The sequence below is a fragment of the Callorhinchus milii genome, unplaced genomic scaffold (genome assembly GCF_018977255.1).
Source record: "Callorhinchus milii isolate IMCB2004 unplaced genomic scaffold, IMCB_Cmil_1.0 Scaffold15, whole genome shotgun sequence".
Lineage (NCBI taxonomy): Eukaryota > Metazoa > Chordata > Chondrichthyes > Chimaeriformes > Callorhinchidae > Callorhinchus > Callorhinchus milii.
This window is the reverse complement of record NW_024704756.1, coordinates 15,896,901-15,910,751: the sequence shown is the minus strand read 5'-3', so window position 1 is coordinate 15,910,751 and position 13,851 is coordinate 15,896,901. Positions and strand designations below refer to the sequence as shown.

At 49.3% G+C, this 13,851-nt stretch overlaps 1 protein-coding gene across 1 annotated transcript; it reads right to left on the bottom strand.

Annotated features, from left to right (window-relative positions):
- Positions 1-238: 238 nt before the first annotated feature.
- On the bottom strand, positions 239-12,545 carry fgf16 (fibroblast growth factor 16). Its single transcript, XM_042340728.1, has 3 exons — positions 12,260-12,545; positions 8,356-8,459; positions 239-1,074 (listed from the first exon to the last, which is right to left on the bottom strand). Exons 1-3 carry the CDS (start codon positions 12,543-12,545, stop codon positions 829-831), a joined length of 636 nt encoding a protein of 211 aa, XP_042196662.1. The 3' UTR covers positions 239-828.
- Positions 12,546-13,851: the final 1,306 nt, after the last annotated feature.

Below are 13,851 nucleotides of genomic sequence, written 5' to 3'. Positions count from 1 at the left end.
GTAGAAATTTTATGAAACCAATTTTTTCCCGTACAGATGAGTCATAATGTTTTTTTATTAAGAGTGAACAAGCAACATGTTAATTGTACAATATACTTTTTTTTGCTTTAAACAATGTTCTTAATAGTCAATAACCTCTTCGAACTCAAAAAAACATTCATAGATCTTCATAACTTAAAAAGTGGTCATTTTACATTATCAGTAGGATTTAATCCCTTGAGATAGCAATCTGATCTACACATTGTCATTAAAAATATAGTTCTATGTAATAAATAAATATATAAAATAAATATAACATTGACGTTTCCATAAATAGTTTTGACCGATTGTACAGTGTCCGTGGTAATGTCAGCCTATTCCAAACACTGGGAATGTTATATCCTGTTGGCTCTTCTACGGAGTTTGGTAAATATCTGCTTTCAGCAGGGTCTCAACCGCAGAATCAAAATATATTGACTTTTTGATAAATATATTTTTTAAGCTCAAAGCTCCATTATTTGCAGCAGCGTTTGTCACCACTTAGTGGTCTCTTCGAATTCCCTTTCTAACCATTGTCCAGGAGGCTCTGTGTGTTCTCCCTCCTCTTCAAAAACCATCGTCCACAAGCAAGTTTCCGTGGCGAGTAGAAATGTGAGCACACCAGACATGGGGCTGTGCACTGTTTTTGATTTAATAGCCCGCGAGTATTAAATAGTGGAACGGATGCGACTTTTAAGTGATCATCCTTGTCGTCAGGAGTGGCCCAAAGTGGTCCTTGTTTGTACTGCTCCCCAGTCGTAGCTAAAGCCCTCCCGTCTATGTACAACGCACCCGAGGCAACGCAGTTTATCAGCTATAGTTCAAGAGATCTCGGTACAGAGTTGGCACTTTTTCAGGATCCACGGGTCTGGGTAGAAAGTGAGTGAACTTTTGATGCCGTTTAGTCCTGTATCCTTCCCGTGGGGATCCATCTTTATTCAAAGCCACGTAATAATGTCTCCCCGTGTCAGAGTGTTTGTATAGGGTGGAGGCGTACGTGTTATACCAGTTCTCCTCAAACTGCTCCCGGAAAACACACTCGGGTGTCAATTTTTTCTGTAACGAGAGAGAAAAGTTGTTCCATTGGTGGGTGATCAGTTTCAAAAGGTAATAATAATAATAACCCTTGATATATCGCGCCTGATCGTGTCGTTGAGATGCCTCAAAGCGCTTCACAGAATATACTGTAAAGTGGAGTGACTGTGTATTTTCAGGGCAAAACATACGAGGGTGGGTATCTGCTGGCTCCTCGGACGATCTCACAACCTCCTCCCCGTTCCTCTATCGGCACCGGCCGACCTTATCCAAAGTTCAGGCGCAAAGATGTGTTCCCTGATGTCACTATTGTCGTCTCCCCAGGGCCAGTTCCCCTCCCTGACGTGAGGCCAAAGCTATTTTATGTTGAGACATCTCCAAGGGAGGTGGCATTAGCACTGCCAGAACTCAGCTCATTCATGACTTAATGGCCTTATGATGCAAAGGGAGCTGCTGTGTATTATTTGGCAGGACTTGCACCAGGGTATTCTAAACAACACCCTTTTGGGACCACACTTCCAACTCATTCCTGCAGGCAACAGACTGCTAACACTTAATATATACGGGTGGACTCTCTAAAGTCGTTCCAAAAAGCATTCTACAAGAATCACAGCCCATCATCCTGAGCCTAAATTCCTCCAATGGAGCTAACTCCTCTCATCCCAATTTGCCTTCAAATGTTTATCCGAGTTCCCCTTTATAATGCCATGTCCTCGGCCTCAAATAACCTCTTGTAACAAAGCATTCCAGACTCTAATAGCGTTCCTTCCACATTAAAGCGTGTTCTAACCTTGCCTTTAACTCTTCCAGTGACGCTCCTGAGTTTATGAACCTGAGTTTACAAACCCTTGTTACGAATTCGCCCTCAGAGTGACTTATCATTATCTAATCTTCTCAAAAGCTTTCAGGACCTTGAAGCCCTTATCAGACCCCACCCCCGTGCATCCAATTAATTATTACTAATCTCATTAAAACACATTTAATTGTCGCTTCTCGCCTCATTGAACAACATATCCTGAACAGAGTGATTGGAAAACAATGGCACATAATATTAATAATCTTGCATTTGATATATTGCCTTATCATGTTGTTGAGATGTCTCAAAGCACTTCACAGAATATGTTGTAAAGTGGAGTGACTGTGTTTTGTGAGTGAAACGCAGCATCCAATTTGCACGCAGCAGTGTCCCACAAACAGCCAAGAAGTGAGTGACCAATTTTATTTGGGGGATTGTTGGCCAGGACACCAGGAGAGAGAGAGAAACTCCCTTCTCTATTGCCATGGGATCTTTAATGTCCACCTGAACGGGCAGGTGAGACCTCAGCTTAAGACTATGTGAGCTCAAAGTCCTGACGGCTTGAACCCACAAACTTCTGACTCGAGAGGTGAGAGTGCTACCGACTGAGCCAGGCTGACACGCATCAAACTTGCATCACTATTCACGTACTTAAATGATTAACTCCTCCGGATTCATTTGAAACTACAGTATATACAGGTGTAATTAATGTATTAGTGCATCAAAAATCCCAACCAGCGCTGTAACGGGCTGAGATCTCTGCTCAGTGCTTCCACAGGTGGGTAGAACTTCCCATGCGCCAACCAGGGCTATAAAAGATGATTGATTTCCAGGGATAGCGGGTTGCAGCCACTGCGCTCCACAGCCTGGCAATGCCGACCACAGCACCCGGGCAAGTCAGCCGGCTCCCACTGCCAATTTTATAGCAAGTAAAAGTCAGAGTCCCGTGAAGAGAGTTTCGCCCGGTGTCCTGGCCAACAATCCCCCAAATAAAATTAGTCACTCACTCCATGGCTGTTTTGTGGGACGCTGCTGTGTGCAAACTGGCTGCCGGGTTTCTCCCACAAACTACACAGTCACTTCACTTTACAGTGTATCCTGTGAAGCGCTTTGAGACGTCTCAACGACTCGATAAGACGCTTCTGTATCCAAATATTAATATTATTATTGTTTCAAATTAACTCAAGATGTGAAGTTTTTTTTGAGATGTTTGACGTGATTAGGTGCTGTATTCAATTAGCATTAAAATTGTGTGTGTGGGTGTGTGTGGGGGTGTGTGGGGGGTGGGGGGGCGTGAGAGAGAATGAGATGTCTGTCACATTCAGCCATTTTTCCACATTAGCACTATGGCGGAAATAATCCCATCGTAATAATCCTTGCAATTTTGGTTGTAGCATCTCAAAACCGTGCACTGGATTTTATTGAGAAGTGTAGTGACTGTTTGTTTGTAGAATGACAAACTAGATGGGGAGGATGGGGGTCTGGGGGGAGGAGAGAGAGAGAGAGAGAGGGGGGGGAAAACGAGGAGAGGGGCGGGGGGAGTTGTAGCCGTAAACCTCCATTTATATTTATTTTTGAAATGAGCGCCGTGTGTTTGTTACATAGGGGTCTCGATGAGCTGAGCCACCGGTGTGCAGGGGCGAGGCGAATAACTCGAGGGGGGTTTTTTTTTTTGGAGGGCGGGGGGTGGAGGTGGAAATGCCCTCTGCACTTTGCTGTGCAAGACTTTACAAACCCTCCTGTCGCTCCATTGCTGAAATGCAGAAGCAGATCCCTTCTTGAGGCAGTTGTTTTTGGGGGGGGATGTTTGGAGGGGCGGTGGGGGGGGAAGGGAGGGGGGGAAAAGCTAGTTTCTTTCACTGTCTCAGATGCCGAGCCTCCCTCGCTTCGGTCATCTGGCCAAATTTAATGACAGGGAACGCGCTGAGTTCATACTTTGCTGTCTCGCAAAAGAGCGTTATTATAATGAGCCCTTATGTTGCAAACTGTTGGTTACAGAAACACTTTACTCGTCTCAGACTGCTATCCATTGGGGAGCTTGAAACATTAAACCCTGATGTCAAGGACTTAATTGCCTTCGAAACGTATAATTCACATTGAACGTTAGGCCCGAAACATAAATCCTTAAATACCTTTACAAGTGGCTGTTGTAATACTTAGATAAATTGGATAAGTATTTGAAAAATAGGCACAGGGAAAAGCAGGGAATTGTGTCTAGTGTAGGTTACTGAGGTGATAGAGGAGAGCCCTGGAAGACATGATGGGCTGAATGGCCTCCTTCTGTGCTTCAGAAGATTCAGAGTCAAGTCAGCTTCAATGTGGTCCGGAGGGGAGATTCTCTCTCCTCGTCTCCTGGCCAACAATCCCTCCGATTTTTAAAAAAAAAAAAATCAGTCATTCGCTTCGCCGGCTGTTTGTGGGGCATCGCTGTGCGCAAATCAGCTGGCACGATCCACTCCAAAGTACACGGTCACTACACTGTACAGTGACTCCTGTGAAGCCCTTTGAGATGGTTCAACGATATAAGGGACTAAATCAAATGCAAAGATTATTATCTGCTCCTGCTCTTCCATCTAAACTGCAACCTTGCCATAGTGTTCAGCTTAGCGGTGTGGTTTGCGTAAGGTTACTTAGGGAATAAGGTTATTACAGTGTGTGGAAGATAAGATCGCCACAATTTAATAAACTGGCACAACAGGCTCGATGGGCTGAATGGCCTCCTCCTGTTCCTGTGGAGGTGGCCGTGGTCCATTTAAAATAAATCAATCATTTGGTCACTCAATCCACGACTGTTTGTGGGACGCTGCTGTGCACAAATCGGCTGCCGCGTTTCGCCCACAAAATATACAGTCAATTCACTTTACGGTGTATTGTGAGAAGTGCTTTGAGACGTCTCGAAGACGTAATAAAGCACCGTATCAAATGCAAGGATTATTATTATTATTATTAACTGCCTTTCACTGAACGCTTCCTAAACGATGCACAAAATTCAGTATCACACGTCGCTTTATAGAGACAAGCGATGTGTCAAAGGGTCTCTGGTCTCAACAGCATTTTATTCTGCGCTGAGGTGATGGGAAAGGCAGCCCTGGGTGACATAGAGTAAATTCCTTCTTTTTTTAAAAAAAAAACCCCCTCTATAAATCAACAGTCACCAGTAAAAGCTCATTGAACCTGCCATCTCCAGAGCCGGGGAGCTTGCGAGACCCGATTGTTCCTTCCTGTCCCTCAACGGTGAAATCCAAGACAATTTACTGAACTGACATCTGATACCTCAACTTATTTTGTTAAAACAGAGACTATTTCCTCAGGGTATAAAAGTATTCTATAAAACACTGACTAACTGCAGACGCTGGAAACCCAAGAAGCAGGTGCTTATTCATGTTCAATAGTCCTCCCAGTCTCGATCTGCATTTCAGTTTCTCTCTGAACTTCCTCTCATTCTGTCTCGATACTTTCATTCCATTTGAGGTTTGTGCAGGTCTCTCCCCCCCACCACCTCCTCACCACCCCCCCCCCTTCTCAGACTCCCCATCGTCTGCTCTCTCAGCGAGACACACACTGCACTAAACCCCCCACCTCGGCATCTCGTCCTGGCGTCTTGCCAGCAATTCCTTGGGGTTATTTGCAGGGTATTGAGGGAGGGGGGTTGCTTTGGGGCGCACAGTTGAGTGATTAAATATCCCTCCCCACCTCCTTCCTCACTCTCCCCACACACACACACACACTTTCCTCTGGTAGCAGCTTAACAGTTATGACCAGCCTTAATCATAAGAATAATCCACCCTACCGACTCCTAACACAACGATAACAATAATAATAATCCTTGCATATGATTCAACGCTTTATCGCATCGTTGAGACGTCTCAAAATCCTTCACAGGATATACTGTAAAGTGGAGTGACTGCGTATTTTTTTGGGGTGAATCGCAGCAGCCAACTTGTGCACAGCAGCGTCCCCACAAACAGCCGTGAGCCAGAGGCTGAGCGATAGAAGACTTTCTCCCAGACTTTGACATGCGACCCTCTGATAATAGTCGTGTGGAAGGAAGTGTGTGGGTGACCAACCAGCCTTGTTGTGGGGAAAATCTCGGCTGTACGTTTCCCCACAAAAAGGCTGAGGTGGGGGAACTCAGTGGTTACACCAATAGATCTGTCCCCTGTGACCCTCCCCCCACCCTTACTCCTCCGCCACTTGCCAACTGACCAACACCAACGTGGAAGGACATTACAAAGCAGAGGCACCAGGCTAGCATTCCTCAGCAATCACAAGAAAAATTCCCGTATTTAATAACCTGTCTTTACAGACACAACTTCTCGAAACTCTTCACAGGCATTTCAAGTGGGGAGACTGGCAGAGTCTCGCAAAACAGCTCCGAGGCAACTGACCGGTTTATCTGGAGGATTAAACCTGGAGTTCGGCCAGGACGCAGGGAGAAGCTCCCTTCGCTTTTCCACTTGGTGTCCGTGGAGATTTAAACAGAGCCACTGGCTCTCTCCCAGCACTACAAGTGGAATGTCAGCTTGCATTACGATTTTCAAGTCCAGACGTAGGGCTTGAATCCAACAACCTTCGGACTTGGAGGCGAAGGAAAGTTTTCTGCCGAATGAAGCACGTTGTGGAGCCAGATTCAAGCTCTTGACAAGAGTGACCATAGGACTGATTGTCATTAATGTTTCTGCATCACATAAGAGTCCAATTCACTAGGTATGGGCCTGCCTCACTCATGGGTTCACGGCAAAAGGCACTAACTAACTAGTTCTGCATGATCCATGCAGTCTGGAAGGTTTGATCAAGATTGAGGTGGATAGACATTTGTTACGTCAGGGTATCGAGGGATATGAGGCAAGGCCAGATATCTGGAGATGACGTACAGATCAGCCGTGGTCTTATAGAATTGTGGAACAGGCTCTAGGGGCTGAATGGCCTACTCCTGTTTCTATGATTCTGCCCTGGGGTTGACTGAGGTTCTACAATGGATATCAGCAGTCCTGAGTTTGGGGCAAGAGAGGAAAGAGGGATCATTACAGGGCTCCTGCTGCAGTTCACCATCCAAGGACACTTAGTGGAATAGTCACTGGAGTGGATGTTGGGTGGAAATGCAGTAGGACTTGCTTGCTTGCTGCAGTGACCGGCTGTCAACACTGCTTTCTGTGCTCAGTCAAGCGAGGTATGGGAAAGACAGGAGAGTATGCGTTGGTTAAACACCCCTCCCCCTCCTCTCCACCCATGACGTGACTTGGAAGGAGCTGGGCAGAGAAACATCAGCAAATGTAAACCCGAGGAAAATCTGTGCTTGTGATGGTTTAGGGGGTGGGGAGGGAATGGCGGTGACCATAATAATCCTTGCAGTTGATATAGCGCCTTATCACGTTGTTGAGACGTCTCAAAGTGGTTCACAGAATATATTGTAAAAGCAGTTTGACTGTGTATTTTGTTGAAATGAAACAGCCAATTGCGCACAGCAGTGTCCCACCCACAAACAGTCATGGATTGAGTGACCAATTTTTGTTTTTATTGAGAGGGTTTATCAGCAACTCACCAATTGGCAAACAACTGGATTCCTACTTCCTGCTCGGTAAATAAACAGAGGCGAGCGGAGCAAGGAAACCTAAGATTCCGCCCACCCGGGAATCGAACCCAACAACATCAATGGATTGCATTTATATAGCGCCTTTGCCTTTCACGTCGGGAGGACGTCCCAAGGTGTTGGCTCCCCTTTAAAAGGAACTGCGATTCCAGGAATCCCCTGAGCTGTAGAATCACCTGGGCTGGCTGTGATACAGCAAGCCGCCTTCTTGCTCCTTGCCAGAACACACACCATACCATAACCCCATGTGGTTCCCTTCAAATAACAGCCATCACTGCTGGCCAGCAACTTCTAAGGGAAACTCGGCTGATTAATGTGTCGAGTATAAAGAGGAGGGGTGTGGGGGTGGTGGTGGGGGGGGGGTTATTGCTTTAATGGCAGGTTTTCTTTCTGTCGGCTCAGTCTCAAGCAGCTGTGACCATCCTTTTTCTCTCCCCACCCTCAAAAAAAAAAACCTCTTAAGGCTTGTGGGGCTGTGCCAGAGTTTGAAGCCAAGGTGAGTTCAGTTCGCACCACAATAGAGGTTGGAATCTGCCCAACCCAGGCGTTTTGAACAGATGCTCCCTAAAGAAAAAGCCATAGTCATTTCAGGGGCAGGGGTGGGTGGGGGGGAGAGAGAGAGCGAGATGGGGAGAAGAGAGAGAGTGAGGGGGAGGGAGAGAGAGAGAGAAAGGGAGTTGGGGAGAGAGGAGTCTCCACACTGAGCTCATTCCACCAATATTTGGCTGTAGTGGCTGAGAATGGATGGTTCCTCACTTCTCATGTTTATAAACACAATTTTATGTGTTGGCCAGAATCCAGGGTAGGTTTGTGGTGTGTGTGTGTGTTTGAGTTTGATCTCAATCGCTCAGTCACATTCATTAGAGAGTTAGTTACATTGCAGAGAGACAGAGAGAGGGTTTTGTATGACACTCACCGACCCATAGAGATCGCCTCTCTCGTCCATCCCCAAGTAAAGTCCAGAGTCAACTCCTCGTATACTGACCAGCCCAACTGCTAGACTGATGAACTCCAGGATGCCTAGAGATCAGAGAGAGGGGGGGAGAGAGGAGACCAGTTAAGTTTGCGAGGTTTCCCTCAAGGATCGTAGAATCATAGAATGTTACGGCAGAGAAGGAGGCCATTCGGCCCATCGAGTCTGTGCCGGAGGAAAGGTACATGGGCAACAACATTCGCAAGGCGAAGTGCAAAACAGCCTGGCTTCTCCGACAGGCCACGAAGGGCTGAAAAGCACATTTCATCCAGATTTCACTTTATTAACACACAACGCTGCCAAATCCATTGCACAAACTCTTAGCGTTCACCAAGTTTTCTCAATCTTCCACACATCGCCCCCACCACCACCACCACCACCAAAAAAAGAAAGCCTCATTTTTGGAGACCCAAATGGATAGATAACCTTAAGAGGTTTTGCTGTTTATTTTTGCACAGTTTTTTTTTAAAGTTGTGGTCAAGCAATTTGTCTCAGTTTATCCTCCCCCTGACACACACACACACACACACACACACATATACATACACACTCCTACATAAAAAACACACATCACCCCTAACTCCTTTAAACCTGCCCTTTCCTCCTCCCTCCCCCCCCCCCCAAAAAAAAATCACAGGCTGCCTTCAAGCAAACACCACACACACACACACACGGTGTCAGGTCGCAAGATCTGGTTTCAATTAAAAACAACTCTTTGCTCCTTTCACATTTCATTTTCAGACATTAACAATGATTTTTGCGTTAAACGTCGTTTTGTGTGTGAGGTCCTGAGCCCAACAATCAGATGGTGGTGGTGGTGGTGGGAGGGGGGGAGTGGGGGGGAGAGTGGTTATGAGGAACAAAATAAGTTGGGATTTGTCTGTGTCTGTGTCTGTGGGGGTGTGTGTGGGGGGGGGGGGGGGGAGAGTGTAGTTATATATAAAAAAATGTTGGAGTTGTATGTGTTTTCTTAGTCTTGAATCCAATGTGTTTTTTTAAAAAATGAGTTAAAATCCGGATTTTTTGCTGACTTTTTTAACAACAATTCTGCAAGTGTGTGTGTGTGGGGGGGGGGGGGGGTGGGGGGGTTGTGGGGGGCATCAGATCAGCTTCAGACGTGGTTTCTTATGGGGAAGAAACGCACCTGTTTGCAACCATTGAGAGGAATGGGAGGGGGTGAGAGAGAGAGAGATTGAAAGGAATTGAGTTAAAAGTTTATCTGCACTCGTCCCTCTCTCTCTCTCTCTGTCTCTCTCTCTCTCTCTCCCTTTCTCCCCCGTCTTATTTTCTCTCTCCCCTCGAATCGTCCCTCCCTATTTATGTTCATAACTTGGAAGAAAACTGTACTAAACGTGTGTGTGTCCAGAGCAGGAACCCATTCTCACTGTAAGGCAACAGCCATTATGTACACAGGTACATACCCTCAGCACATACACACATACACACACACACACACATATACACACACAAACACACACACAAACACACACACACACACACACACACACACATACACATATACACACAAATACACACTCACACACATACATACACACATACATACACACACACACATATACACACACACAAACACACACATATACACACAAATACACACTCACACACATACATACACACACAAACACACACACACATATACACACACACATACACACACACACTCACACACACATACACACAAATACACACTCACACACAAATACACACTGACACACATATATACACACACACACAAATACACACACACACAAATACACACACACATATATACACACACACAAACATATACATTCACACATTTTTCGCAAATCCTGTGCTTTTACAAAAAACCACAGAAGCAGTGCTCGGTACACAGTGTTTACGATGTTCCCCTTTTTTTCATACATAAAAAAAGTTCCCTCTGATAACTATATAAAAGCAGTCGTGTGTGTGGGGGGGGGAGAGAGGGGGGGGGGGAGGGAGGGGGGGGGAGGGGAGGGGGGGGGGGGGGGGGGGGGGGGAGAGGGAATGCATAGAGAGCGAGAAAGACAGAGAGAGACACACAGAGACTCCGAGATAGAGAGAGAGCAAAATAGAGACAGACAGAGAGAGACAGAGGGAGAACGAACCCTATTGTGCGCAGTGAGAAGGGGAGAATTGCGACAACACAACACTGTCTTTTTTTTAAAGAAAAAGCGATCCTTTAACTCTCAGGTTTGGGGCATTTTGTGAGTGACGGTGTGAGTGTCAGTGAGAGAGTGTCTGTGTGTGATTTGCAAAAGGAGTGAGAGAGAGAGATCTCCCATAACATGTCCAGTCCAACACACACACACCCCCACCCACTCACCCACACACACACACCCCCCCCACCCCAACACACACACCCCCCACCCACCCCAACACACACCCCCCCCCCACCCCAACACACACCCCCCCCCACCCCAACACACACCCCCCCCATCCCAACACACACCCCCCCTACCCCAACACACACCCCCCACCCCAACACACACCCCCCCCCACCCCAACACACACCCCCCCCACCCCAACACACACCCCCCCCATCCCAACACACACACCCCCCTACCCCAACACACACACCCCCACCCCAACACACACCCCCACCCCAACACACACACCCCCACCCCAGTCCAACACAGCCCCCCACCCCAACACACCCCCCCCACCCCAGCACAACACACACCCCCACCCCAGCCCAACACCCCCCCCACCCCAACACACACCTCCCCACCCCAACACACCCCCACCCCAACACACACCCCCACCCCAACACACACACCCCCACCCCAACACACACACCCCCACCCCAGTCCAACACAGCCCCCCACCCCAACACACCCCCCCACCCCAGCCCAACACACACCCCCACCCCAGCCCAACATAGCCCCCCACCCCAACACACACCCCCCCACCCCAGCCCAACACAGCCCCCACCCCAACACACACCCCCCACCCCAGCCCAACACAGCCCCCCACCCCAACACACACACCCCCACCCCAGCCCAACACACACACCCCCACCCCAGCCCAACACAGCCCCCCACCCCAGCCCAACACAGCCCCCCACCCCAGCCCAACACAGCCCCCCACCCCAGCCCAACACACCCCCCACCCCAACCCAACACACACCCCCACCTCAACCCAACATAGCCCCCACCCCAACACACACACCCCCACCCCAGCCCAACACAGCCCCCCACCCCAACATACACACCCCCACCCCAGCCCAACACACCCCCCCACCCCAGCCCAACACAGCTCCCCACCCCAACACACACCCCCCACCCCAGCCCAACACAGCCCCCCACCCCAGCCCAACACAGCCCCCCACCCCAGCCCAACACACACCCCCACCCCAGCCCAACACACACCCCCACCCCAGCCCAACACACACCCCCACCCCAGTCCAACACACACCCCCACCCCACCCCAACACACACCCCCACCCCACCCCAACACACACCCCCACCCCAGCCCAACACAGTCCCCCACCCCAGCCCAACACACACCCCCACCCCAACACACACCCCCACCCCAGTCCAACACAGCCCCCCACCCCACCCCAACACACACACCTCCACCCCAGCCCAACACAGCCCCCCACCCCAGCCCAACACCCCCCCCCCAGCCCAACACCCCCCCCAGCCCAACACAGCCCAACACCCCCCCCACCCCAGCCCAACACAGCCCCCCACCCCAGCCCAACACACACCCCCCCACCCCAGCTCAACACAGCCCCCCCCCACCCCAGTCCAACACACACACACACCCCCACCCACCCACCCACCCACCCCAGTCCAACACAGACCCCCACCCCCAGCCTTACCGAACCTGCTGTGGTCCTGCCTGGTGCCGTGCACAGTGCCGTTGGGGAACATCTCGAGGTGGAATCCCGTTCTGCAGTACAGTTGTCTGCGCCGGAGGATACCTTTGAGGTGAGCGAAGTCGGTGGGGGTCCCCCTCTGCAGCCGCCCCTCGATCTGCCCCAACCTCTCGCTCAGGAAGCCGGGGGAGTCGGCCAGGGCCAGGCCGGGCACGTTCCCCAGAGACACGGCGTGGATGTCGGGGTCCAGGACTCCCAGATAGCTCCCAACTTCAGCCATCAGAGCCATGGGGCTGCGAGCTTCAGCCTGGCCTCAGCCTCTAGCCCCGGGGTGGGGGGGGGGTGGGCAGGTCAGCTTAACACCCTCCTCCTCCTCCTCTTCCTCTCTCTCTCTCTCTTTCTCTCTCTCTCTCTCCCCCCTTCCTCCTCCTCCTCTCTCTCTCTCTCTCCTATCTCTTCCCCAAACGCTGTCCTGCCCCAACTTGGCTCGGGATGACCATCAGACGGGGCGAGTGGTGGAAGACTATCCCAACGTTAGACAGTCGCCTCCGAGTCAATGTCATCACTTGCGGGGAGAGCGAGAGGGAGAGGGAGAGGGAGGAGAAGAGGAAGAAGAAGAAGAAGAAGAAGAAGAAGAAATTCCATCCATCCATCCGTGGGAAGCGAACGAGATGAAAGCAGCACTTTATATACACACCGGAACATTGACATAGTCCATATTCAAATAAGCTCCGCCCGGTAATGGCAATGGCTAATCCCCGACTGGGCTGTCACTGCCACTGCCACTGCCAGAGGGTGGCTTCACCCCACTGTCAGCCGTGTGGGGGGGGGGGGGGGTTATATATATATATATATGTGTGTGTGTGTGTGTGTGTGTCTCTGTATGTGTGTGTCTCTGTATGTGTGTGTGTGTGTTATGTCTGTGTGTGTTGTGTGTCTCTGTTGTGTTATATGTGTGTGTCTGTCTGTTGTGTGTCTCTCTCTGTGTTATTGTGTGTCTCTCTCTCTGTGTTATTGTGTGTCTCTCTCTCTGTGTTATTGTGTGTTTCTCTGTGTTATTGTGTGTTTCTCTCTGTGTTATTGTGTGTTTCTCTGTGTGTTATTGTGTGTCTCTCTCTGTGTTATTGTGTGTCTCTCTCTGTTATTCTGTGGCTCTCTCTGTGTTATTGTGTGTTTCTCTGTGTGTTATTGTGTGTCTCTCTGTGTGTTATTGTGTGTGTTGTGTGATAATAAAACAACTCCCCCCCCCCCCCCACCCCCAGCACACACAAAGATCTCCCCCCCACCCCCCACCCCCCAAAAAATACTGATGCGAATCCACACTTCTCAACTCAACGCTCCTGAATGAAATCATTTCACTTCAACATCACTCTCTCTCTCACTCTCTCTATCACTCTCTTTATCTCTCTCGCTCTCTCTCTCTCTCTAACCTCCACAGGTTTGTACAGTAATGAGATGTGGCTTAAAAGGGAGAGAGAAAGAAAGAAAGAGAGAAAGAAAGAGAGAAAGAAAGAGTGTGTGTGTGAGTGTATGTGTTTGCCAACGTGGCTGCGTGTTATTTACATCGCGATTCATGTCATTACTGAGTGAGAAGG